The sequence below is a fragment of the Argopecten irradians genome, chromosome 9 (genome assembly GCF_041381155.1).
Source record: "Argopecten irradians isolate NY chromosome 9, Ai_NY, whole genome shotgun sequence".
Classification (NCBI taxonomy): Eukaryota; Metazoa; Mollusca; class Bivalvia; order Pectinida; family Pectinidae; genus Argopecten; species Argopecten irradians.
The window spans coordinates 23,946,637-23,974,557 of record NC_091142.1 but is presented as its reverse complement, the minus strand read 5'-3'; the positions used below and the strand labels follow the sequence as shown (position 1 = coordinate 23,974,557).

Genomic DNA, 27,921 nt, shown 5'->3' with positions numbered 1-27,921 from the left:
GGCGATTAAAATTTCCTGATGCCGAAACGCAACTGTTATGCAAATCTAGCCATTGGACCTTGTCGAACTTCCTGCTTCACGCTGTATCACGTAAGCATCTTGAATATACGTCCGAATCGTCTGATTGTGTCTTAAAGCCTGCGTAAGAAGTCAGTACTGTGTGTTTGCGTACATCACATAGATATTTAGTACGTTATTTGAGTGTAAACATTTATTTTTTATTATAACAATTTATGAGTGGTGTTGGAACATCACTGGGTTTTTCTGACCCTTTTTCTGCAGATGGAAGCACTGTATAAAGATCACATTGGCAATAATGTCAGTAATTTGTCCTTAATGTAAAAATGTAGAAATTGAGCTGTGGTCCTCGGAATACACAATGGTAGACTGAGCCAACGAAGTACATGATATATGCTGTGCCAGTTGAGTGAGAGACCGTATTATTTTAATGAACACTTGACATTCCACACTGTTCCACTCCTTTTACGTTCCACACTGTTCCACTCCTTTTACGTTCCACACTGTTCCACTCGTATTACCTGACTCTCTATTTAAGTATATAATACGCATTTTGGCCTGTTTTATTGTTAAATCCGTTTACACGACCAAAACATCGTAAACATCAGCCAGAGTGTAACAGTCGACTGTTGCACCGTACTATTACATGCGCGAAAAGTATGCGAAGACATTTCCCACGTGCGTAGGCGGGACCCCAACTCAAGCTCTTTTCGGATCCAGATTGTTTGTTGTTGTCTGCGGAAAATGGCTGAACCCAACAGTGACAGCTGCAGATTTCAGGATATATCCGAACAGGATTTGGATTTATTGATGGCAAATAGGGACTCTCTAAGTACCAGGAATGTAATCATGGGAGCTGTCAACATATTAACGAAATATTGCGAAGAGAAAGGCTTACCCGTGATAGATGAAACATGCAGCAACGCAGAACTGAACGGGTTTCTGTGCAATAATAAATTCTGTGTAGTAAATATGAAATCATCCATAGTTTTTTGCCTCACCTATCCTTCTTACTATAATTTGTTCAGTTTCTTAAATAATGAGTCAGGTAATAAATCATTTGTTTCATTGGTACTGGGGGAACAGTCAAATCATTGCCCCGAGGTAGCATGGAAGACCTAGTGAACTGTTGCCTGAGGCCGGAGGCCGAGAGCAACAGTTCTCTAGGTCTTCCCTGCTACCTCGGGGCAATGATTTCACTGTTCAACCAGTACCAATGAAACAAATGTACACTGTTCCACTTCTTTTACATTCCACACTGTTCCACTTCTTTTTTTTCATTCCACACTGTTCCGCTCCTTTTACGTTCCACACTGTTCCACTCTTTTTACGTTCCACACTGTTCCACTTTTTTACATACCACACTGTTCCATTTCTTTTACATTCCACAATGTTCCACTCCTTTTACTTTCCACACTGTTCCACTCCTTTCATATTCCACCCTGTTCAACTCCTTTTACATTCCACACTTTTCCACTCCTTTTACATTCCACACTGTTCCACACCTTTTACTTTCAACACTGTTCCCCTCCTTTCATATTCCACACTGTTCAACTCCTTTTATATTCCACACTTTTCAACTCCTTTTACATTCCACACTGTTTCCCACTCCTTTTACATTCCAGACTGATGAAAATGTAACGAAAACTGATATGATAATTACCTTTTGTCAAATTCAAACTAACAACCATAGAAAAAATGGGATTACATTCGTTCATCCTTATATACGAATATAATGTTTGAGTTATTGCCATATTTTAATTATTTTATTTTTCATAATTGTGAACCGTTAAAATGTAATGAAGCTGTTTCCTTATTTTGTTTAAAGTTAATCAAAGAAAAAATAACTCGAAATAGACAAAAATATAAAAACTGAATTCCAAACGAGTCAATTTATTTACCTTTTTAAATTTTTCACCATTTTCAAGATTACATATTTAGGATTAACAACAAAAAAGATAATTCTAAACTGGTTAACATTTAGCTGCAGGTCATCAAAATGTATTACTTTATTTTTATGTCTATCGAATGGTAAATTGGTTGAAATGTTTTCTAACATGAAGTTTAAAATAAATCACGTATCAGAAATAGTGGATTGCAACCAGGATAAAAAATAAATACTTTAGTACTGAATACAGTGCAGGACTGTTATCAGTGTCAGTCAAAATTCATCAACATGTCTCACTTAAACAAAAATCCTTTGTCGTTGGAAAGTATAACATAAGTTAAAATTGTTAATTAATTTCAGTTTATTAAAAACTGATTAGGTTTTAATTGCTATGTTCTTCAGAAATAAATGGTTCAGCAAATTTCCATACATATCATTGAACGGTTTTGGCAAAAAATGTTCTGATTTGTTGTGTGTAGATGGTAAATCTTCCCACATACAACATACTTATGGTTATACCATTATGTTTTACTCTATTCCCCTATAAGTAGCACACACATGTGAACTCTGCTAGGTTTTATGCTGATAAAAAAAAATCTCAGACGAACATATTGTCGAAAATGAGTATTTATTTAATATCCGTGAATTAATCATTAAAAACTAAACACATAAAAGGTTGGTGAAATCTTTTTGAAAATAAAAGCCACAAACTTGAGTGGGAAACGACATAGTGATCATTCAAGTGCCCCCAACCCAGATTAAGAATACATGTATATGTATCTACATAATGTGTTTCTTTCATTAACACAGGTAATATTGCATTAGTGATTCTTAACGAAAAATACACAGTCTTTTTCATATTTACCATAGTCTGTATTGTTTTTACCCTCATAAGTACGTAGGTGTTTAATATTGATATATATTATAACTAAACTTTAAAGGGTTCCCTACATATACATAAACACCTTCCTTTGAAATACCCAGAGTTGTTGTTCAGGGAATTCGTCCTTTTTAGTTCATGACGATAATCATATAGTCAGGGTATTTCTACACAGGTAATAGTACACGTGTGTAGTGTACATGTTTTCCGAACAGCATGCCGTAAAGCGAGTTTGTCGTAATTAGGTACAATGTAGTCAGACTGATACTCCTTACAGTTTGCAGCAGGGGACCAGACTAACGCCAAAGCGATTGTTATGCAAATTTAGCCATTAGACCTTGTCGAACTTCCTGCTTCACGTTGCTTCTCGTAAACATATACGTCCGAATCGTCTGCTAGTGTGTTAAAGCTTGTGTAAGAAGCCAGTACTGTATATGTGCGTGTATCGTATAGATATTTAGTAAGTTAGTATAGTGTAAACATTTACACTATAATATTACATTTCTTTATTATAGCAGTTTGTGGATGGTAATGGACCATCACTGGGTTTTCCTTACCCTCTTTCTGCAAATGAAAGTTTTGTATAAAGATCACATTGGCAATAACGTCAGTAATTTGTCCTAAATGTAAATGTTGATGGCAGCTTATGTAACTTATTTAAGTGTTCTTACTAGGAATTGAGCCGAGCCATGGTTTCCAGACTACACATGGTAGACTGAGTCAACAAAGAACAGTAACGTGCCGAAAGTCTTCGTTATCTTTATTTTTCCCTATATATTTTATTTATTTTTACATTCTATTTTTATTTTTGCTGATCTCATCCATTGGCGAATGTTAACCAAATCTGGCGTACTTGTAGAAAATTATCTAGTTAAGAGTTGATGTTCGGGGAATTCGCCCTTTGTAGTTCATGACGGTAATCATATAGTCAGGGTATTTCTACACAGGTAATAGTACACGTGTGCAGTGTACACGTTTTCCCAACAGCATGCCGTAAAGCGAGTTTGTCGTAATTAGGCAGTCAGACTTATACTTTTAAATACTCGATTTTTTCATCAGACTTAATACCAGAAAACATCTTAATTTTTATTGGTTAGTGACATCAAAATTGGTGACAGCCTATTTGAGATATACTCTGTATGCGGGAAACCGAGGGCTTTTAATAAGCACTTGACGTAAATATACAGCAGGAACACTTAATTAATACACTAAGTGCATGCCTTTGTTGGGAAATTCCGACGGGGAATTTCCTTTGTTGATTTTGTGACTTTTTTGCGGAAAGAAATGTAAACAACTCGGGCTTTCCCACACAATGCCTACAGAAGATGTTTATCTTTATTTCTACCACACTGCGTGGTGTTATGTACCTCTCAGGGTATCAAATAAACAGTGCAGCTGTTGATTAACAATATGTTTATACCAGTTTGTAACAGTACACCTTCAAACTAAGTGCAAACAATGGAGAAAATAGAGCGTATAAACAAGATTGGGACCACAGCTAACTAACTTAATCAGATATTGGTCATCTGGAACTTTGCCGAATTTAATTCTGGTTGATGTCGATATACAATTTTATGACAAAAAGTGGGACCGATTGCGCAGGCTGCTGATTGACAACCCCAGCTCCTTAAAGGAAGTATAGCAGTTGCCCTGAGAAGATGCTAAGTAAATTGGCAGACATCTTGAAAAGAGAAAAAAACAAAGAAGCGCTGAACACTAAAAGAAAATACAGGCGTCTTTTGATCTAAAGAAGGATTTCATACATACACATGATAAGTAAGGTGGATTGTTTTCTCAGAGACCATGAGGTGAAATGTGTGTCTAGATGTCCTCAAGTGGTTATGGATGACTTGGCAGTTCCATACTAGGAGTTACACTGTGATGAAAGATTTGAAAGGAGGACGAAGTAATAAAATTTGGTATAAGATATCAATACCCTAGAATGTAGGAATGTGTGTTCCTGTTTCCTGAACGTTCAACTTAAAATATATTGCAAACATTGGAAGTAATGGTTAGTGATAACAAATCAACTGTGAATTTAAACATGTCTTTTTGCCCCCTCCCCCATTTTCGCTGGGTAAAATGTTCTAAAAATGTACAATTGAAAGAAAAAAGATTCCTCCTGCACATTTTTTTTACTTCATTTTAGAAAATGTTCGGCTGCTCGGCGGGTTTTCTAAACATTCAAGCACTTTTTTCCCGAGGGAGACCCCCGGACCCCCCAAATCACTAAACTTTCCCGCCTTCGGCGCTCAAAAAACAATAAAAATAAATCGTATAACTCATCTCAGTCATTCTAAATCGTAATAATTTTCCCGAAGGTTACACCCGGACCCCCAAAAAACTTAAACTAGAGAGACTACAGCGCTCGTAAGGTAATTTGCGTAGTCCTTAGTTTACGGTTAACGACGCCAATGTCTATAGATGTGTATAAGGATTATATGTAATGATATCGAAAAAGGTACATAAAGCATCTCCTGTGGTTGTGGGGCGCAGGGTAGTGGGGGTTGGTTACAAAATATTGATGACCTTTGCCCCCCCCCCCCCCCCATTCCTTGTGAAGGTACATTTACATGTACAGAAAACAAATAAGTATGAGTTTCATCATTCTATATATGTAAATAGAGATAAAATATATAGGTCAAGGGAAAAGTACGTATCCATTTGGAATTAAATATACAAATTGATATATTTCAGCGAGGCCAACATCCATTTGTTAGCTTCTTTAGGCAATACATTGAATATGTAAATATTGTTTCATATTACATAAAATTATGTATTTGAAAATACTATTAATATTTATCCGATAACTATGGATATAAATGAAATGATGAAGATGGTGGAAATCATCCACATTGATATAAAGTATGCTTTGGTAAGCAACACGGTGAGGAAAGGGATACCAAAAAGGAAGTGGTTAGAGACTGCGCAAGTAAATGACTGGTTCTCGGACTCAATAGGCTTACATCTTACCTGAGGTGAACACATAGATTTGTAGTTGTTGTATACTACACATCGTTCTGAGACTTGACTCTATAGATAAAGTGGACTTGAGTTAGTAGTGTTTTGTAATAATCACTTGTTCTTCTTTTAAGACTCGTTTCAGTAACTTTAGGTTAACTTTGTAGAGAAATGGAATTTCACCTGGTTTTACTTAACTCACCAGTGCGACAACATTTTTAGCGATCACGTTAATTTATACTGTAATTTAAATGTTCACTGAGATAAAAATGATTAAGCATTTTAATGAGGAATTTTAAACTATTGTTCTATATTTTCTACATTTTAGTGAAGCTTAAGTGATTTAAATTATTAGCTCAATAAATGATGAAAAATAACATATTTTGTAAAGGGGAAAAAATCAGGAAAGCTGACCCCCTAAATTTATGATGACTTTAGAAACATCAACAATTTTTGTCTGACTGCAAAATTTTAGAAAAATAAGCTAGTCACTAAATACTTTTAAGTGAAGCGTTGAATCTGTCAAAAATGATAAAAATACAAGGTATTTTCATCTTCAAAATTCAGGTGGTATTGGTAACTTATACAGCTGTTCTGAGCAAAAATAATGGATTGATAGTATTATTTTCATACTTATAAGACATTTTATTTACAAGACATTGCCTTAGCTTATCGTGTGAATACAATTTACGTCAAATAACTACCTTTGATTCAAAATAGCTCAAAATCGAGCATACCAACATAGTATCTTTATTCCTAATTTAACTTTGGTGTGAATTCTTATTTCAAAAAATCTGTATTAGAAAAAAATGTTAGTCATCAGACTTTGACTTTTGACCGGAGCTGATCCTTTAGGGGTTGTATCAACTACATGTATTACGATGATGTGTTAAAAAGTAGATTAGTCCGAGATTTTGATTAACGGTAGTTCACACGAAAAACACACTTTACCATGGTCGTATGTTCTGCGTGAAGATGATGCTTGAATGTTAATATGAGAATTTTCGTCAAGACGTTTAACATGTATGTAGCTACCAACAAAAATATCCTACCTACCTTAAACGAATCCGTATGCAGTCTAACCACTATCGATGATGAACGTGTACTTTTATCCGTACTCTAATTGTGCATGTGATATTTGATACAGTAACTGCGTCACATGACAGTGTAAAGGTAACACTGATAGCTATTGTACACTTCTATAGGTCAAATAATGTATTATATGACACAGTGTTTTTCTCTGTAGATTAATGCCTTTTGGTATGAATGTGAAGCCTATATCCTTAAGCATTTTGAAATATTCAAAATAGCGTCAAAGATGGCTGCTGAATATTGAAATTTTCAATAGTTCCTTCAGAAATCAGATGAATCAGACATTGAACGTCTATTCATCTCATTTTAAAGCTTTCTAGAATATAACTGGTAAAAACGGATATTAACGTTAGTTTTATACATCAATACAAAATAACCAAGATGGCAAACTAAATAGCTCTAAATACTTACATACCGATTAAAATGTATCTTTCTTTACAAAATACAAAGTCCTTGCTGGTTAATTGTCAAATACAAATTTTAGGTAATATTAAAAGATGGATTCTTTGACGTATATATTTTGATAATAAAACTAGATAAATAATGATAATAACTAGATTCAAGATGGTGGACCAAAATGGCGCCAAAATCTGTGCTAAATCATTAAGCACAGTTTGGACGCCATCTAGCGAGTTCTTCTCCGGCTAAATGTATGTGATGAAGCTGTGGTTGTTTTCTCTACCGAATATCATCTATTGAATTGATGTCTATAGAAGTATGAATATAAAGATCCTGGTCAATGTGGAGCACACTCCCTTGAGTGAATATATTGACTATTCAAGATGGTGACAAAATATGACGTAGAGCAGTCTTCTTTTTGGTATGTGAAAGAGGGGGAAATGAGGAAAAGACAGCTGAAAAGCAACTCTTCAAACGTGGGCAAATCACAGATAAGGGAGACAAGGACGTTTAAAGATAGTTTCCACGATATTGGGGCCAGAAATCGTAAAGTCGCCGTAAGTTTACTCTTCTCATTACAGAAGAAGTGACATTACCACATGACGAAGACTGCAAAGAAACTCAAGGAATTAAAATATCAAGTATGACGAGCTGATGGCAAAATAAGTGCAGGACTATATGGCTGTTCATTGTTGAAGATGGCTGCAGAGGTATACGAGTCGTTCCTTTTCCCAAACGACTTGACTGTCAGAGTCCGTCAAACAAACAATGAAAAAATATGGTGTAATAGCGCTCACAAGTTATGAACTTTCCTCAAATTACAATTCGAGAAAGTTATGAGGTTCAAGGATATAAAGATATAAAATTTTATTTTAAACTTATACGCGGTCCGACAGAAAGTCAAAGGTTACCGCCTTTAAAGCTTACAAATCTACTTTGCGCATGTCCGGAAAATAAAGTTGTTTACTGCAATGAAGCTTTGCAGTGAAAGTTCACCGGCGAAGAATCAACTGCTGATTCGAAGTGAATATATTTAGAGATGTCCTAAACTTCATAGGTCATTCCTAGTCAGTTACAGTCGATTCTACGGTACAGTAAGCTTTTGACCAACCAGAATTCCTCTGATGTGAACATAACCCCGGATATGATAGGTTTAAGAATATGTTTGAACATTACACATTTTCTTCGCCGTAAAACCTTATTACGCCCTAATTGCGCATAAGAAAATACATAGATATTGGAACGTTGAACTTCTATAGTCGTATTTTAAGAAATTGAATATAACCATTTTCCTTCGAGACGGACAGCACACAGCATCGATTAACTGACACTTTTTGAGGGGTTGTGTCCTCGGTGGCAAACAGTTGTTATGAAAATAGTCCCTTAGTTTCAAAATGGATGCCCTTTTGTCATATCCGTGGTCAATGCACGACTGTTGCATCCTAGGAGCCTTTTGACAATGAGAAATTAATTGGTATAAGCGGACTAAATATAAGTCCAACTAATATTCAGAGTTTTGTCATATGACCGAAAATATATTAAGTTATTCAACAGTGGACCATAAAGAAGTTTATTGTAAATAAATTTATAAATTAAGTTTTTTTTTTTTTTTTTTTTTTGGGGGGGGGGGCGCATTAGGGGGGGGGGGCGATTACAAAAATACTCATGTAAATTTGCGGTTGTCACTATCACTCGCTTTGTACGATACGGATGTTCTTGGTATCCATCGAGTTTTATACTTTTCTTATTTTCCCTTGATGTGGCTTTACTTTTGTCCATATCTGTTTCTAATAATAGGGGGTATGCTGATATACTGTGAAAAACAAGCGGACAGTTTTATTCTGATCTGCATAATGCTACAAAAAGTATGAGGAATGTACAACCAATCTAATTAGAATACAATCCACCGTTATGGTGATTTGAATTTTAATCAGTTTGAATGTACAACGGTCATATGTTCTGCATATGAATCTACATCTTAATAAGTGTGTGTGGTGTATCTATATGGTGATAGATTAGGCAGCACTTTTGAATGGTATAATTGTAAAAATTGTAATGTACACGAAATATCACAATGTTTAAAGTGGTCTTATGTTTCGCGTGAACACAATACTTATACGTTATTATAAGGATTTGTGTATACTGCAAAACCGATTATCTTTCCCGTGCTATTCAATTAAAAGTTTAATTCCGCGAATAAACATTGATATTCGGGAAAAAAAATTAATCTACGAATGTTTACCTTCGTGAACTTGTTTTGAAATAGAAATCGCAAAATTAAGTAGCCGCGATAATGAAAGTTGTTTTAGATTAATACATTTGAATCTCACTACCACCATTAGTATTCTGTTTACCTTAAACGAATTCGAATGTATAATAATCAATTTAGATAGTGAAGTGTCCATTGCACTCGTACTGTAAATAAGCATGTGATATTTGAAAAAAAAAAGATGATAAAAACTATCAGTGATAGCGGCTTTATACATTTCAGAAAAAAAACAACAAGGTTATCACCAAATAGGCATACCGTTATTGTTTCCAAGTTTTCACAGTAGGTACATGTACATGTGTACATCAGTATTTGCTACTGTTTTTTATTTTACAAAAAAAAACATACATAATGAGTCCTTTTTGACAGTGGCATTCATATTGCGGTTAAAATTATATAAAGTTATATGTATCACACAGAACCAGTGAAAATCCTGAATTAAAAAAAATCGTCATCGTTGAAATATGTTATACTATCAGACTCTTTCATATGTGGATATGAAATATAAAGGTTTTCTACGCAAATGTCACAAAATAAAATACATAATTAATACCCGAAACTTCTCATGGCATTTCATGATTTCGAGGATAGAATATTCCTATTTTTCGTATCCAATTATGAACGATTATTGTTCTCATTTCTCGAAGCTATTACTTTATTATTATTATAATTTTCTCATAAATACAACCCGCCATTTCGAATTTTCTGCAATTCTTTGAAAACCATGACATAAAATTGAAATGACATAACGCTACACACCGCATACATGGTAGGCCGTCCTTACATGACCCTGGATGTTAATAGGACGTTAATGAATCACACAAACAGCAAAAATGTTGTCTATCAAATAATAGCTTATAACATTAGTAGTTTCCGCTCCTCTTAAGCGCTCAACATAAAGGAAGAGGGACGACTGATTTGTCCGTTGTATAGAGTATATTGTGATCAGGTGTGGTGTGATCTTCTGTCCGTGTGCTTCAGTGAGATAGCACTACAAAATGGGAACATTATTGCAAAGAAACACAACACAAACATACTGCAGCCTTTCAAAATTATTCAGAAATGCACACAAACAGATTGGATACGGGGACACCGTCTCTAAATGGCTTAAGACTTTGTCATGTAGATATGAAAAATAGGGATATTCTACCAATGAAGGGACACAAAAGTGTTGTAAAACCCGAGGCTTACCAAGGGTTTAAAATATTTTGTAATCTTGAGGGTATAATATCCCTATCCTTCACATCGACTTATGAAAGAGTATTTTTCTCAACAACAAGACTCTTTTAATATAATTTTACAATTATGCATATGAGATCCCGCCATTTTGACAAAAAAAATCGATGAAAACCACGACTACAGGTCAATTCACCATACATAATGATTGCGTGATGTTTTAAAAACAAATTCCGTTGTTTGTGTTATTCGCAGTAAAACCAGCTGTGTTTCAAAAACAAAACAAAACAAAATAAAAAAGCAACACGTTTTTCATTTTAATAGAATATATTGAATTTTTGGCCGACAAGAGCGTATTGCATCGGGTTAGCCATTATCACAGGTATGAGAGAATAATTAAGGCAAAATATGAAACTTCTCAGAATTCCAATGTTTAGACCCCTGGTAAATAATGTAGGGCAAGTTATGTATTCCTGGAGAACTGAATAATAGGCCAAGAAATAGCTGTATCTCAGGCTTGTAATTGTTTGCATACATTATGCATTTCAAACTTTAATGGCGTCATGCATGTGTTGTATGATCTGTAGATGGACCTCTTACTTATAAATGTTAGTTCAAATCTGAATATATGTAGATAAGTCTGATCACGGACAGATGATAGACAACAATAGATCTCATTACATCTGTTCTCGTTTGTGCTTTCATTTCATCTTTTTAAGTGAAATATGACATTAATGGTATGTGAAATATGTACATGTGATACCAGCAACACAATACTTGATGGCTATACAATATACAGATGTAAATGCGTACACAAAACAGCACAACCTGTTGTCGGGATTATATTAAAAAAAGTAGAGGTGGACTGGAATACGGGCATGTAAATATGTATTTGATACACACGTATACGTAAAATGTACATTGGATTTTCTAAGGAACAGCGAAAATTCTAGTTTAAAAGTCTAGATAAAAGTCTGCAGGAAAGAAGTATTGAGGAGTGAAAGTCATGCAGTTACACTGTATACATAGCGATAGAGAGAGTGATAGAGTTTAACACGTTGATTCGCAGTGTCATTGTTTTACTGATACAAATTATATATAATCTTACATCCCTTTTAGGATGAGACTAATAAAATCTTTCACCTTTGGGATGACACAGGAGAATCTCAACCCGCGGGGTAAGATTCTAAAGTTGTCGAATACGAGGCCTTGCCTCTTCAATGTACACTTTACCCTGGAGTGGGATAGAAAAGTCTAAAACCGGTAAAATTGTGGATTAATAGGATATTTTCCTACTTTGTGCGTATGACCGGGAAATCTCTAGGAAAAGATTTATGACTGTCGTGAATATACTCCTCGGCTAGAGCTTTCCCTGTAGACTGTCGTGAATCTCCTCCTTGACTAGAAATTTCCTTGTCCTACCCTCAAGGTAGGGAATGATCTATTTTCTATCTGTGTATTTTCTACGAACGATGTTGTTTTTTTAAACTACACATACCGCGATTTCAAAAAGGGCAAATGCTTATTTACTAACTGTATCTACTTCAATACTTTTTAATTTCACTTTCTCAAAAACTTAATTAAACTCCCCACACTGTGTCAAACAAGAAACTAAATCAGTTTGAAACTAGTGATATTAAAAGTCAAATATGTTGTTAATAGTTTTTTTACCGGGTAAACGTTAACGAGATATGTATATCGTGCTGGTTAGCCAAAATGTTAGTATCATTTTGTCTCGGAAGAATGCTTTGGTTTTCCAAACTTGGTGTACACGTGCTCGATATCGACCTCTCGGGATATTGGTCCTTAAGACAATCCACCAAAAAATTGTCAGCGTAGCTAACCATTAATAAGATTAAACTGATTAACCAGAGAGGCTGTTTGAGGACATTGTCTATAGATTAAAAACAGACAGAGGCTCTAGAAACAAACTAATAACTTTTGCGATTCTAATTTATCAATCTCGTTTTATATTCCCATTTAAAAATAATAAAGCCGTTTGGGAAAGGCAGTGGACCTGTAAGAGTGAACTTTTTTTTTTACATTTTGTGCAGCATCTAACTTGAAGAAAACCTAATTATGTGTAAAGCGTGTATCATGATGACCAAATATTATTACATAGTCTACATGTAGTGGTTTAATGGTATCGTACATGTTCATTCAGGGTTCTACTCGATGGTGGGTGCGGCAACAAAATATCGTAATTACAATTGACATAGCGATAATTCAGGTATTGTTATTTCGTTTCAGCGCAATATTTTGATACCACACGTAATATTTCGTTTTAACTGCCGTGATTTTTACAGGATACCGCATAGTCGGTTATATTCGTGGGAATTGCTGAGAAATGGTTGAATCATATCAACCCTGAAAGCCTGATATAGAAAATGTTTAACGCCGAAATCTAATTTCTTCGTTTTTAGATATATAGCGAAATTTTGACCTGCGTAAGTAACATAATGAGTATGGAAAGTTTGGCCATTGGGACTGGTCTATACCTACAAAAATATTTTCACACTGACATCGCACGTTTTATTCTCTATTTGCTATATGCCCTACCAACGAAAGCAACGTGGTTGCCGCGCAAGAATATGAATACATCGTTTACACCGACAGCAATAAATTAGTAAGAATGTGCATCCGATGATGAGGTCTATATATCTGTATTGAGAGAAGTCCAATATAAACATGAATTCCGTTCTGTTACATTCAATCTCATATTAAGGCTTGTCAATACAGATACAATAGGCCTTATCGGATTCGTATTCAAACTACTTGCGGAAATTAGTATTCTGGTGTGTGTATTCTTGCGCGGCAAATGTAAATATTTTTTAATGTCTGTACAAAAACGTCTTTTAACACCAATAAACAATAAAAAATATGTCATTCCTGAAATATATGGGTGATATTTCATTAGTTTCCCATGTATAAATTGTGCTTTTCCATGTATATCAATTGGCTTTTCTTTTTGGTGGTAAACATGTGTGTTTACTTTTACGACAGCAATTTGTGTTTTTTAAAATTACGTCATTTTCTAAAAAAAAAGTATGACGTTACACTGTCAAACATATGACGTCAAAACCAATAGCTACCCTCGAAAATAGCATACCATGACCTTAGATCGGTCGATACCATTGTTATATTACAGTTATCGATCGATTTTGATCAGCGAGTTTCGGAGCGAATTCTAATGAGTAGAATATATTTAATATATATTATCTTATTAATATTCCTATGCACCAACAGACATACATGTCCCGATTGTATGACCGTGCGTGTGTTCAAGCCTCGTCCGTAAAGACTAGGGTATTATTGTCAAATGTAGTAATAAATAGTCAAGATCCTATCCCAGCAGTAACGGGAAGCATTACGTCCATAGTGTACATCTGCTCGATATCGTCCTATCAGGATATTTTTCGTTACAAACTTCCACCAAAAAGATTGTCAGCGTAGCTATCCTTTAATGAGATTAAACTGATATAGTCAGAGAAGTTGTTTGAGGACATTGTCTATAGACAACAAACAGACAGAAGTTCTCGAAACAAACTAATAACTTTTTTCGAATCTAGTTTATCAATCTCGTTTTATATGCACCAAAAGCCATACATGTCATTATTGTATGACCGTGCATGTGATCAAGCCTCATCCGTTGAGACTAGGGTATTATTGAAAAATGTAGTAAATAATAGTCGACATCCTATCCAATGGGCTACACTTTGGCATTCATTAATATATTATAAATTGCGTTCGATATTTTAATGACACGTGGCGTCGTCAATACCTCGCTGTCATGGGTCTCTTTATTTCCTCAATCGTATTGTATGTTGAGTAATTATCCAAGGTTTAAAAATAACCAAAAACTCATTCAGTCTAAAGCAGTAAGAAACTAGGTCGCTTGACCTAGAATAAAGTCATAACTCGTATGTATAGAGTGATCCGTGGTCAGAATAATAGCGCGTGATCATCAATTATTAAGAGAATCAAATATTAGTTAGGATTTGCCTTCTTGTTGAACAACAAGGTCTGTTACGAAGATCGGTAAGTACGTTAACAGTGAAGGGACATGAATATTTGTCATTATTTCTCTGTATTTGTATTTTCATGTTGTTGTATTTTTTATTTAAACGTCCTGACTTAATTCTTTGAGTGATAGTTATGAAATAATTCACTCAGACGATGAACCAAACAAATCATGTTCTTTTGTTTCCAAGGTTATTATGAGATCAACATTACCTTTTTTGTTTGTTTGTAAGGATGAAGAAAATAATGGCGACCCAAGTGTTTACATGTTTGGATAAACACTAATTTTACAAACTTGAGACAACAAACATTTATAAAAATGATGTCATAGAAAATCGTAGTTAATTTTCTAGGTGCAAACATCCGTGAATTCGACAGAACAATAAAGAAAAGATAAATTATTGGGAAAATTGTATAAAGTTCATCAAAGTACTGAAAGTACTCCTGTGCTAGAACCTTTGTGTGATTGTATGAGTTGACAGAGCATTATATTTTTGCAATGATGTCGGAATTGTATCTGTTGTGAATACATATATATATTTAGTCTTTTTAAGTCAATGCGTGAAGTATGGGTATAGCTCTGCAAATTAATAAACCACAAAATCTCTTTATAAAACAATAAATGATGTGAAGAACTATTATAAATGTCATGTGCTAGCATAATGGATTGCTTTATATCAAATCATTTTAATTAATCACACTTCTTTATAATGAGTCAAATAAACAATATCAATGGCTGTATTCAAGATAACTCATGGTCCTTATAAACATATGTCTGTAGCCTACGAATTGCTTGGCATTTTTGACCCTTGTGTAGATTATTCCTATTGAGACCGCAGAACCAAATTATTTCACATAGGCGACAATGTTAATGTTTACCACTGTCGAGGTTAAATGGAGTTTTAATCATCCGTTACTGATTTTGAAGACCGTCATCTCACACACCTGTGAGTGTTTTTTGAAGATCTACCACCTTGATAAACTTTTAGTGGGGTGACATCTTATCAATTCCACACCAAAATTGGCCAACATTTTCGTAAAATTCCAATATGGATTACATCCCTCTGTCAGAAACAGACTTGATGTGCCTTAATTACCCAATAAGCAGGCTCCGAAATTCACCTCTGTATGAAATCTTTTGTCCAAAAGATATGTCCAAAAGAGGTTTTCCAGAAATCTATCTTTGATTTGATTCTACTGTCTATATTCTTCATATCAACTTATAAATGCGTCTTATGATATTTCATAAATGTTTTGAAGAATTGTTTCATATATCGTTAATAATTAGGATTTCATCGGACGCAATTTTCAAGGAATAAAGTACTAATTTTAGTGACGGAACTACAAACCGTATGATACATATATGGTAATAATAAATTGAATAGCATTACTCCAATTTCATAGATAGGTATCAGGTGATTTGATAGCGAGTTTTCAAAACAGCCGTTCGGAGTCCATTGTGTCATCAACTAGTCATGGAATGTTGGAACAGCGGTGTGTTGGTGTAGGCAAATCATTTATTGGATAGTTAAAGGTAAGTGTTAGATTGGTTAATGCTAAACACTGATCAACAAAAGGTTTTCATTGAAAGAAACACTTAATTTCAACATTGACATAATTCTATTACAGCAATCTGCCATTTAGACACACCATAGTCTATAAAATAAAAGAGACATATCTGCTCCTGCTAAGCAATCAGCATTAAGGGAGTGGGACGACTGGTTAGCTTGTTGTTAGTATACTGTGACCGTGTGGTCTGTGTTTGTTCGCTGTCTTCGGTGGCTTGATTGAGTGAGATATAACTATAAAAAGACAAACGTTCCATTATTACAAGACTTGATGACATGTTTTCATGGCCGATTGAATTGCTTTCTGATATTTGCATGTGTTCGTTCTAATATCTTAGAAACCTCTTTCATCGCAACTTGTAAATTCTATCGTTATTTTCAATGCAAAATACCGAGCTCAAAATCTGCTGTACATGTATATGTGACAAGTGATTGTTCCCTAACTTCACAAGTCGAAAACATGAAGTTGCTACTAATGAGACCATGTATTTGACACATCTACTACAGGTACACATATGTACAAACATGCATGCAAGTTAAGCTGCATTTAAAAATTGTGTGTTTTAGGTCATCTATTGCCTGCGTGGCTGAGTCACAATATCAACACAAAGCGGTTAATATAACTGGAACATGCCTTTTAACTAAATATCTATTCAGTCTAAGGCGCCTTACATACTGTGACTTTGTGCAGTGTAACGCTATCTAACATCTTGGCTAGCGATAATGGGGTAGGCCGTCAGCCTATCGAATATCTTATATATTACACAGTTTACTAATTCATAACAAAACATTAACCTGAAAAAATATGTGGGGTAATTTCTGTTTAAATAATTCAAGTCAGGGTTTTACTTGCCTCCCTGGATAACTGCACATTATCAATAGACAACAATGTGGTAAGGTATGAGCCGAAATCTATTTTAAAATTGATAAGTCTTACGTACTGTGTATAGCGCTCGCCACTTGTCACATACGGCTTTTGATAATACAGTGAGTTTGATATATTCCATGTAGCGCTCCACTCTATCCATTACTATACGTCAAACTAGGTTGTCAATAATTTATATTAAGACCAACTTTCGCCTAGTAACCTACAGATATTAACATATATATTTTATTCTATCTATCGTTGATTAAGTTCGCATGATTAGTACTTACTTGATATTATATAAAATATGCCTTTACGCTATTTTAACGCCACTCCGTGTTAAGCACAATTGTTTGCAAGAAGACACCTTTAAGTCTTAATTAATCAAATATTAGATTAGATTAATTTCATATTTTTTTCGGCAAATTGATGGTTTTGTGAATTTAGATTAACAGATAAGAAATTGGAGAAGTAGGTGAAAGGGATCTAGTTTAACATTTGTTCTATTTTAGCATTTAAGTATTGATGTCACTGTTTCTTTATTCCATTTGAGTTGTAAATGTTGTGTTTCAAACTGTGTTTATAATAATAAAAAACTGACTTAATACTTATAACCAATTGTGCAGGTATTTGATAAAATAAATTTTAATGTACGATTCCATTGATTTTCAGGGGATTTTTTTCAAATCAATACGCAACGTCACTATCTCTATTTTGAGTCATTAACATGCCATTCTCACTTTTTTATAGTGATACGAAAAAAAACCCATTCATTCAGGAAGTCAGATCAAGTATAAAAACAAAGAAAAATGAATATCAAAAACTGTTAATGAGTTTGCTGAAACTCCTAGTTTACATCGTTTTGATAGCTTCGGTGTTTGATACTTCATGTGGATCTTAACCTGATCTGCTTAAGATGAATACATCATAGGGTCATATGGACTGAGAGGATATCTTAGTTCATATTTAATTGATGGTATCGTCAACTTAGTATCTTCTGGATTTTCCACGTTTATAGAGATCACTTTTATACGATGATATTTATCAACACATTGTGCGTGACTAATGCCCAACTAAATGATCGTAAAGGCGACAAAATTTGAGATGTTAATCTCATGGCTACCTAGATCATACCTACTGGAGATAAAGTAGGTCTAGAAGTTGACAGGCGATGCCATTAATTGAATATTCCTGTCACCAAGCCTATATGACCCTATAGATTTAATCACTATTTTTGGAATTCATACAGTTGCAGTTCGACCACTGTGTTTGGCTGATTAACATAACGGTTGTGATATGACAATCTTGTGGTACCGTGGTTACGGTTTATCTATATCCGCAGGCATGTGTATCCGGGATTGAAAGATAGAAAGAAGAAAGCAATATAAAAAATAGGCAGCAATCCCAATCAAACAATACAATGGCTGAAGAAACAGTGTATGACGTCATAGTTGTAGGGGCCGGGATAGTGGGGTCTTACACTGCCTACCATGCCCGTAGGGCCGGGAAATCAACATGTCTTATCGAGCAGGTATTTTTTATCTTTGCATAATTATTCTTAAACAAGATGGACGATTTCAATTTTCTTTATTTAAGTTTCAGTTTATTTACTAGGTTTGTGACTTACACGTAAGTAATCATAACATTGATATCAGTACATATTTTCCTTCCTCTAACCAATGTATTCTTTGATCATGTTTCATGTGATTGGCTCTTTAATTATGGAAAACTAGTTTGTTCCTTCTTTAAGTGATATCAATTGTGAAATCTGTTCAATGCCATTCCTCTTTTATCACTATGCACAGTTAACTATATTTATATAATTGTTACTTTGAAGGCGATAGATTACTTCTCTGTATCTAAACGATGTCGTATTGGTGTGTGAGTTAGTGTACAGTCCATTTATCTATACCTCAAGACGTTCTCAAATTTTAGTATAATTTTCTGTTCAAAATATATCTAAAATTAAGTACAAAGGACCATATATGGTTTTGGTCCTTGATGACCCCCCCAAATCAGTCGAGTTTTTAGAAACTAATTAAGCTGTTGTATGTGAAATATTAAGTACATGCTTGATTCAGTTGTAATAAAATTTATCTAATCATCTTTGAGTACAATTCCTCGCTAATTATATCAAATACTTAGTTCTTACTCTGAATACAATAATTGTATTTTTGTGCATTAATATATTTATCTTAAACAATTATCGCAATGTTAGTTAACTCAGTGCTAAACCAAAGGAAAAGTGTCCTGCCCCATCTAGAAGTACAGTCAATTGGTTTATCAATTTTAAAATGTTCCAGTCATTATATCGTATGTTCGATAGTTCTGGCAAAAGTCTAACGATAAAACATATCAGGTTGTACTAGGCCTTTAAAGAGAATTATAGCAACGTGAAAAAGTGATAGTGGAGTTTTAAACTGATTTTATTACTTTCACCGCTTGAATAATATACCACAAATATGTTTCATTTGCATCAAACTAGAAATATCAATAGAAGGTACTTGCATTCTTAACCATACATGTACATCGTGACTAAATTCTCTGGTTATATAGTTCAATTAACGCCCCTATCCTTCCCCTTAATTCTTTGGTTGTTCCGCTGGTTGGTTAATTCGTTCGGCTGTTTGTCAGTTGTGTGTACATTTAAGTATATCCAATGAATTAAAAATGGGCATTTGCGCTCAGTCTTCATTCTCCGCTAAGGACGTTTCTGTTAAATCCCTTGTAAAATTATTAACTACTAGTTTATCATTTTTATTCATTATGGATTTGAAACTAATCAAAGAAGGAGATATAATTTTTGAAATAACTACTTCGTTCCCTTTTCCGTATCAGCGATATTGAAAGTGTTGTTGACACGTATTAATTGTCCTTGTTTTACACGCGCACATGTAATTTACAGACATAGGTTTGATGTTTAATTAGAATTAAGTTTAGCGCAAACTATAAATTGTCTTAGTGATGTGTAATATTTGATAAATTTGGTACTAAAGTAAACATCATTATAACAGAACCAAAAAGAATACAAAAGCTTGAAATTTGATCGTGAAAAAAATGAAAATTAAGACGACAGGCTTCAATTCAATGATTCGGTTATAAAGACACTTCATTAAAGACTCATCAATTTCGTTGAATATTTTGTATTTTGTTCTGTTTCTAATGATATAAACTATGAGACTTTTTGTATATGATGTTTATCAATATCTAGCTTGATGTTTAATATATCGTCATTATTTGCTGAAATAGTAATCGACATTATTTATGTTTATATATACATACTGATTTGTATGTACTGTTAATATGAAAGGGTGTGTAAAGGCATGATGTCCAATTCCAATCGTTTTTAACATCAGACAATTACAATATTCTGAAATAGAATTAAATGACCCAACCTTTTACTTTTACTTCTCATTTATCATGTTTTGCAGTTTCCACTGCCCCATACTCGTGGGAGTTCTCATGGTCAATCTAGAACAATCCGAAGTGCATATGGAGACAAGGAATACTACACAAAGATGATGACCAAGGCGTTCCAAATGTGGAGACAACTCGAGGAACTGTCTAACCAAACACTTTTTAAGTAAGTTAACATTTCAAACTGTATTACATTAAGCTAACATTTGCAGACATATTCACTGTCGCCAGGCTCATGTGACCCTAGGATGGAATTAACTTAGTTTTGGCATGATCAAATGTCAACCCAAAGTTATGACTTGGTATTAAAATGAGATTTGTGACCGGAACATTTAAGTGCTTAATGAGAAAATTAAGCAAGTGCTTTTGACTAAGTAAATGTGGCCGACATTGTCGTATTTTGGAGTTTTTTTATTAAAGGTATTTATTCAATCGAAAACTTACAAGTTCATGTTGCTTTTGCAGAAATTACAAAAATAACATAGACACGTGTGTAAAACTTTTTGTATAGACCTGTGAAAGTGGTTATTTTGGTAAACTCTCTCATGTCTTCTACCACCGTATCATTGCATTGTCTTATAAATGGGGCGATATGAAAACAAGGGCGATATGAAAACAAAAGCTATTTTCAGACAAACTGGGTTGCTGTGCATCGGTCAAAAAGGCATAAACTACATTGATGAAACAGCAATGTGTTTGCAGAAGAATAAAACTCCGTTTCGAAGACTGAGTGACGAAAAACTTCGTGACACATACCCTATGCTGTCGTTCTCCCCAGATATAGGAGGCGCTGTTTTAGACCTTAGCGGGGGTCTAATATTGGCTGGCAGGGCACTTACTGCTATACAGGTAATACATGAATATATTTTATTAAGGATTAATTCTAATATATTCTTTATGTTATTGAAATATAACGAAAAACGGCGACGCCATTTTCTTTCCTTTAGGGGCTGATAAAGTAAAAATTTAAGCCACTGAAAATGATCGTAGCAAACAAAAATTGAATTATAAAGGATTCACTTGAATAGATGGTTAAAGGATAGGGATGTAATCAAAACATTAGAGTATATGGGAAATAATCAATGATTGGAATACATAACATAAAATAGTTATTCAAGTGAATCCTTGTTATTCAATCTAAGCGATTTCAAATTTCTTGAGGGACTCTTTTTTTCTCTGAAATCATTGCGCCGTTAATTCAGATGGAGGTACACACGAAAACGTCATTTTTACGGCCAGTTGTGAGATAATGATATAAATCCTTGATCCAGTGAAAAATTTATTGATATGACAATAATATACAAATATTGACTTTTTGTAGGTGAATAGAGGAATAGAGGAATAGTTAAACATGAGAAAGGTGATATTCCCCGAGGCCGAAGACCGAGGGAAATATCACCTTTTAAAGGTTTAACAATCCCTCGTATTCACCTACAAAAAGACAATAATTGTTTGTTAAATGAAACGATAAAATATTATCTATGTATTCCTCAGTAGGAATTTGTATTACTTCTGTTATACTTCTTCACAATATAATCTTCGGACATACAGCAACATTTAACATGTCTAAAATATCTTTCCCAATTCTACCACACTTATGCCCGATGATCGACAATGCTCTATTTTGATTATTAAAAATGTGTCTATTTATAGCCAGGTTACCAGAATTGCAATGTCAACGTCTTAATATGTGTTCATCGGTCACAGGTTGACATTGCATTTTGTCAAGACCTTTGCCGAGCTGTCTAGACCACTGCTGGAATACGGCAAAACACACAGTCATATAACAACTGTTTATATTATATATCATTTCCCGTGCGTAGGAAGTGGATATTTGATATGTTTAATGGATTGCAGTAAAATGCTCTGTCGTGTAAAGGGTTAACATGAGAGAAAGGACATGGTGACTCACCATCACGCAGTGCTATACAAAAAAAATCGTCCTCCGCCAATAAACAGTTCTTGTTACAGCTTTTAAGAAAAACAAGTTTTTTAAATAATTTCTATACACCGGATCCTTTTTGTCTGTAGTTGTTTCTTTTGTATTCTATTTTAAGAACCTAAAGTTGTATAGTTGACGGTAACTCAATCCTTGTTTTCATTTTAAAACAGCTTCCAGTAATTTTAAATAATCTTTGCTGGTTGTGGTCCAAAGAAACATCCTAGAATCATTTAATTTTCTTAACCAATTTTATTTTTGTTGAAATGTTCTTCATTTGCATGTTGTTTTGTTCTAAATAGGAGGGTGTTTAGATACTAAAATCATCCCAAATATTCTCTGAAATTCAGAATCAATACCGAAATCTTGGGGGATTGCTCAAGGACGGCGAAAAAATGATGGAAATCATTCCTGGAAAAATGATATCTGTTAAGACAGAGGCAAGGCTGTATCGAGCCAAGAGGGTTGTATTGTGCGTGGGACCTTGGGCCAGTAAAGTACTGACCAGTATTGGACTAGATGTTCCTCTTCAGGTAAAACAACATTCATACCTGCTGTTCTTGGAAAATGCCATACCTTTTAATATGATGCTGTTTTTCTTCACAAATGTCATAACAAAACCGATGCAACTGTCCTTTCCAAGTAAAAACGCAATTATAGAACGAGATTGAATGTGTGTTGCAGTATTTTTAACTTCGTAGTAGTTTTACAACTTAATAATTTTCACAAGATGTTGGTATCAGATCATTTAAAGTGAACTTCTTCATTGAGCTTTTAGATCTCGACAATGCCCCATTTTCTGATTCGGTTTCAGACACAGAGAGTCAAGGTTTGTTACTGGAAAGAGAAGGTCAAAGGTACGTTTAGTTCTCGACAGTTCCCGGTATTTTCCCAGATGAATGCTATAGGTCCTTACCTTGTGTATGGAGTTCCTTGTGAAGAGTATCCGGAGTTAGTCAAGGTAAAGTAACACCATTTGAAAATATTGCTGCCTATCACACTTTGGCCAAGAGAAGGTCAATACTTTTTTTTATAATACTGTTTTTAAGAGAAGGATTAGCGATGACAACTGTGTGTATTTAAATAAAAAAACAATTTTATTGCTGTGTCAATGTCGTGATTTTGACAGACGTCATGTCGTTAAGGATGAACGCTTTAACGAGTATTATCCCCTGTTTATGATAGTGATATTTTGTATGTTTATATACAATATATCACTTCTTAGGTGCAGTTAAACAAAACCAAGTTGTAAACTAATCTCTAGTTACATAAATAGTGGAAGTACCTGATATCGACACAAGGTAACATGATGGCATGGTTATTTGGCCACAAAAAAGATATTGTGGAATTCCCTAAATATGCTATTTATCTCATATATCGCCTACATTCACAAACTACACAACACTAAGCGAGTCACAAGTAATACACTATTTCATGTTAGTCATGATGGATATATACTTTTGATCGACTTAGATATGTTCATGCCAACAAATGGAGTGATGCGAAACTTTAATACAGACATGCACAATAACACTACCTAAATAGGGGGAAATACATAATACCTTTATGTTGTATCATCAAAAGATGTTGTAATATTTGTAACAGGTGTGTCTACACTACGGCCCTACTGTAGACCCAGACTCCCGAGATGATGTTGATGACCTTTGGGTGGAGAAAGCTCTACAACGTTACGTTAGAGAACACGTGCCTGGCCTTGAACCATGGCCTGTTATAAAGGAGTCGTGTATATATACGGTAGATGATTTATCTCTTATTTACTGTGTTGTACTGCCTTGCGTCATTTATACGGGAAAATATTTGAATATTTTGTTTTATCTATTTATTGTTCTACGTCTGTTTTTGGAGAGAATGTTTGATAATTATTATGTTATACATTAACTGAAGATCCACGGGCAGTAATATCGCGATAGGATTGTTTTGAACAGTCACAATCTTTCATGATGGTCGATATATCCTTGTCTATTTGACAGTTCTTGAAAAAAATGGGAGAACGTTTGTCACAATCTACCAGCAAAGTATTGTTAATAGGATGAGACCAGCATAACGCCGTTTACGTTTCATTATAGTTTAGTTAAAGCCAACACATGTGTCTGTTTTCCAAAAGTGAATTTCATTACTGGATACATGACTTATTATTAATGCACCTTTCAGAGATAACCTGATTTTGAGTTTTGGTAATAGTCATTATCGTTCTAAACCCCAGTAAGGCCAAACATACGTGTATGTTTGTTTCATATCACAGGACTGAAAAGCACAGGGTAGGTCGGTAGGATTTTTTGAGATGGGGTACGGGGGGTGTCATTTACTTTATTACTATATAATTTGACATTATCTTCCAATATTCAAGGTGGCTAGAATTTCTTTATCTCTGTTTATTGTGGTTATATTTATCATGGCACTTAAAAGATGAAACTAAAAATAAAAGTTGCGACAACTATTACAACTCCTTTGAACACAACAATTTTTATCTTTTTTTTTGAAAGAGTGATAACGTATCTAAGGTCGGAGCTAAAACTAGAGCAGGTAGAAGTGCTTGAAACATATATATTTTTGGCCTGATATTGTTCGCTTCGGTCGTATGTTACATTAATCACTAGGGATATTTAAGGGCCAACAAATGTTAAGAGATCGAGGAAACCCGGAATACCCACAGAAAACCCACCGATCTATGGTTGTTACCGGCAAACTGTCATAAGTGTGATTTGAAATCGACATCCAGAGGTGCAGGGCTTGTGGTAATATGTTTGGACATCTCAACCAGTCAGCCATCGCTCCTATTAAATGTTAATGACCAAAAGTGCTTTTTTCACACCTCAATACGTAAATTTAAAGACATTAGCATAATTATTTGATTTGTGTTAAACTTAAAGTCAGACGTGATATTATATATATGAATATCTCGAATGACGCCGTCCTGGTTTTTCCTTTATCAAATCGGTCACGCAATATCTGACAAGCCTTTATCGTATAATTCATACGTCATAGTGGGTCACTTTATATCTGTAGGTGAGTGAGGTCACATAATCTCATTGTCTGATTTCACGATAAATCATAGTTTTACCTGCATATTTAGGTAGTTAGATAGCATCATATCCACAGGTTATTTCTACCGTTTTGATTGTCATAGGTATATATATGTCTACATTTTCAACTGTGTTTATCGGAAACAATTATTCATCAAATTTCAATTGTGATAACATATGCTCAATGTTCCCGAGATATGTCATAAGAAAAGTACACTTGTAAACTATATAAGAACACCAATTGAAGGGAACAACGTTAACGAAGACTTAAAGATGCGGAATAATAATAAAAAAACATTAACTTTAATGGAAATAATTGTGATCTTTAAGGCAAGTGTCCCCATGTAAGAGAAAACCTGTATGAATGCGAGATAAATTGTAATTAACATTACCCGATCAGAGACATCATGGCAACGAGAAAACCGTTTACATTATTATAAACTCGCTTATAAAATTAGGACATTTTGCAAAGCCGGCGCTTTTGCAAAATGTTTTACAAAAACATTTTGTTTTAAAAGACATGAAATAAAGACGACCTTTAACCTATTATTTAAAGTCGAAAATGTGCATGCTGCCTCAGACAATCAAGTAATTAATCAAAGAAATGACATAAGTCTCGGTTATTTTACACGCTACATTAATCCACCAGGAGTAAATCACCTGTATTATCAACAAAAGAACCACACGATTTAAAAGTCACCTGATCTCACCTGTACTATAAAAGAAAAAAAAAAAAAAAAAAAAACATGATTAAACAGTCACCGGATCCGAAGGTCAGGTTGATCTATATTTATCGTTAGTTGTTCATTTTCCATGTTAAAGTTCTACACAAGTTGTACAGACGGGATTGTGCTGTTACAAAAATCCAAGATAGGTAACCGATTGAAATACACATTTAGTGTTTTTTCCTATAGATTTATTAGTGAAATTGAAACAATTTTCCTACATTCCAACGATGTAATTGTTCTGTCATTTGCCTTGAGTTTGAATGAAAAGGCCGATCTAATATAGGGTCTTGTACAGATAGGATCATCTGTGAACACTGAACTTTAAAAAGTTGCCCAGTCACTGTTTGCATTTGTTGGCCTATTTGCTAAAATGAGCCGACATGTTATCACAAGCCCTAAACCTCTAGGTTGCGAGTTCTAATCCCATTTTTGGAATTATCAGTTACTGACCGTTTGGATGTAGTTATTTCCGGGTACTCCGGATTTCCTACACTTTGTAAGCCTGTTGTCCTCAAATGACCCTGGCTGGTGATATGATATAAAATAATAACTGACTGCTTGGCTGTGGTTATCTCCGGGTACTCCGGATTTCCTACACTTTGTAAGCCTGTTGTCCTCAAATGACCCTGGGTGGTGATATGATATAAAATAATAACTGACTGCTTGGCTGTGGTTATCTCCGGGTACTCCGGATTTCCTTCACTAGTTTAACCTGATATCTCATTAAATGACCCTGGCTGGTAATATGACGTCAAACAACTAACAAAATCAAATGTTTCCATTGGTTTACAGAACACACCAGACGAAGACTACATATTAGATCGGCATCCATCATGTAGTAACATTGTAATAGGGGCTGGATTTTCAGGTAAGATTGTCACTAATTGTTTTTAAAAATTGTTATAATAACGAATAGTGACATCCAAGGACAAGGTAGCGCTATTTTTACCTAATCACCAGGTTTTTTTTAAAAATAGTTTTATGATAACGAATAATCAAGTCCATTTACAGGGTATCGCTTATACATTATAACTGAGTTTTTTTTATTAGAATGGCTGGGTGTGATTTATCAGTTAATATGTCTAGCTTATGCAACCGATATCATATTTTAAAATTTGACAAAATGAATATACTTTTATTATATGTTAACAAAATTGACAAAAGGAATAAAGAAGTCATGTATATATATAACTTCAGAAAAAGGTTTGAAATAAGTCAGGTAAACAAAATGAGTTTCTTCAGTAATATGATTCTGTTGTTTTATCAAATTTAATTAGACTCTCTGAGAAAATGGGAATTATAATTTGTTACGTTGAAAGGTTCTTATGTCAAAGCAGATTTATCTAACCGTGAAACAAAAGCATTTGACGTAGCAGTATTGTACCATTCCATTTCCAGTATCACTAATTTGCCATTGAAACCATGCAATATACCTGTAATGTTTGATTGTATTGTTACTACACCTGTCGTTTATTTACAGGTCATGGTTTTAAGCTCGCTCCTGTTGTCGGGGAGATTCTATCGAAACTGGCTATCGGGTTAACTCCGGAAGAGGACTTATCTTATTTCAGATTAAATCGTTTTACAAAATCACACTTATAATAAAATCAAGTCTTGTAATTACATACCTGAATACAGAATAAAACGGTGAAGCATA

The 27,921-nt window shown here is 34.3% G+C and overlaps 2 protein-coding genes across 10 annotated transcripts in view; one reads left to right on the top strand and one right to left on the bottom strand.

The window, feature by feature from the left end:
• Positions 1-6,923, bottom strand: part of LOC138331838 (uncharacterized) — a 199,601-nt gene extending 192,678 nt beyond the window's left edge. Inside the window, exon 1 of the mRNA XM_069279666.1 lies at positions 6,804-6,923. The gene's annotated coding sequence lies outside the window, so the exon portion shown is untranslated. The remainder of the gene's footprint in view (positions 1-6,803) is intronic.
• On the top strand, positions 4-27,921 carry LOC138331837 (peroxisomal sarcosine oxidase-like). Of its 9 annotated transcripts, XM_069279661.1 has the most exons (10): positions 14,587-14,721; positions 16,108-16,237; positions 18,588-18,667; positions 20,568-20,719; positions 21,186-21,402; positions 22,843-23,025; positions 23,307-23,453; positions 24,098-24,247; positions 27,057-27,132; positions 27,745-27,921. In XM_069279661.1, the coding sequence occupies exons 4-10, from the start codon at positions 20,655-20,657 to the stop codon at positions 27,864-27,866; spliced, it is 960 nt and encodes a 319-aa protein (XP_069135762.1). In that variant the 5' UTR covers positions 14,587-14,721; positions 16,108-16,237; positions 18,588-18,667; positions 20,568-20,654; the 3' UTR covers positions 27,867-27,921. The 9 variants fall into 9 exon arrangements, with proteins under 9 accessions (XP_069135760.1, XP_069135758.1, XP_069135762.1 ...); XM_069279657.1 differs by lacking the exons at positions 14,587-14,721; positions 16,108-16,237 and adding an exon at positions 3,190-3,250 and having other exon boundaries at positions 18,479-18,667; XM_069279662.1 differs by lacking the exon at positions 18,588-18,667.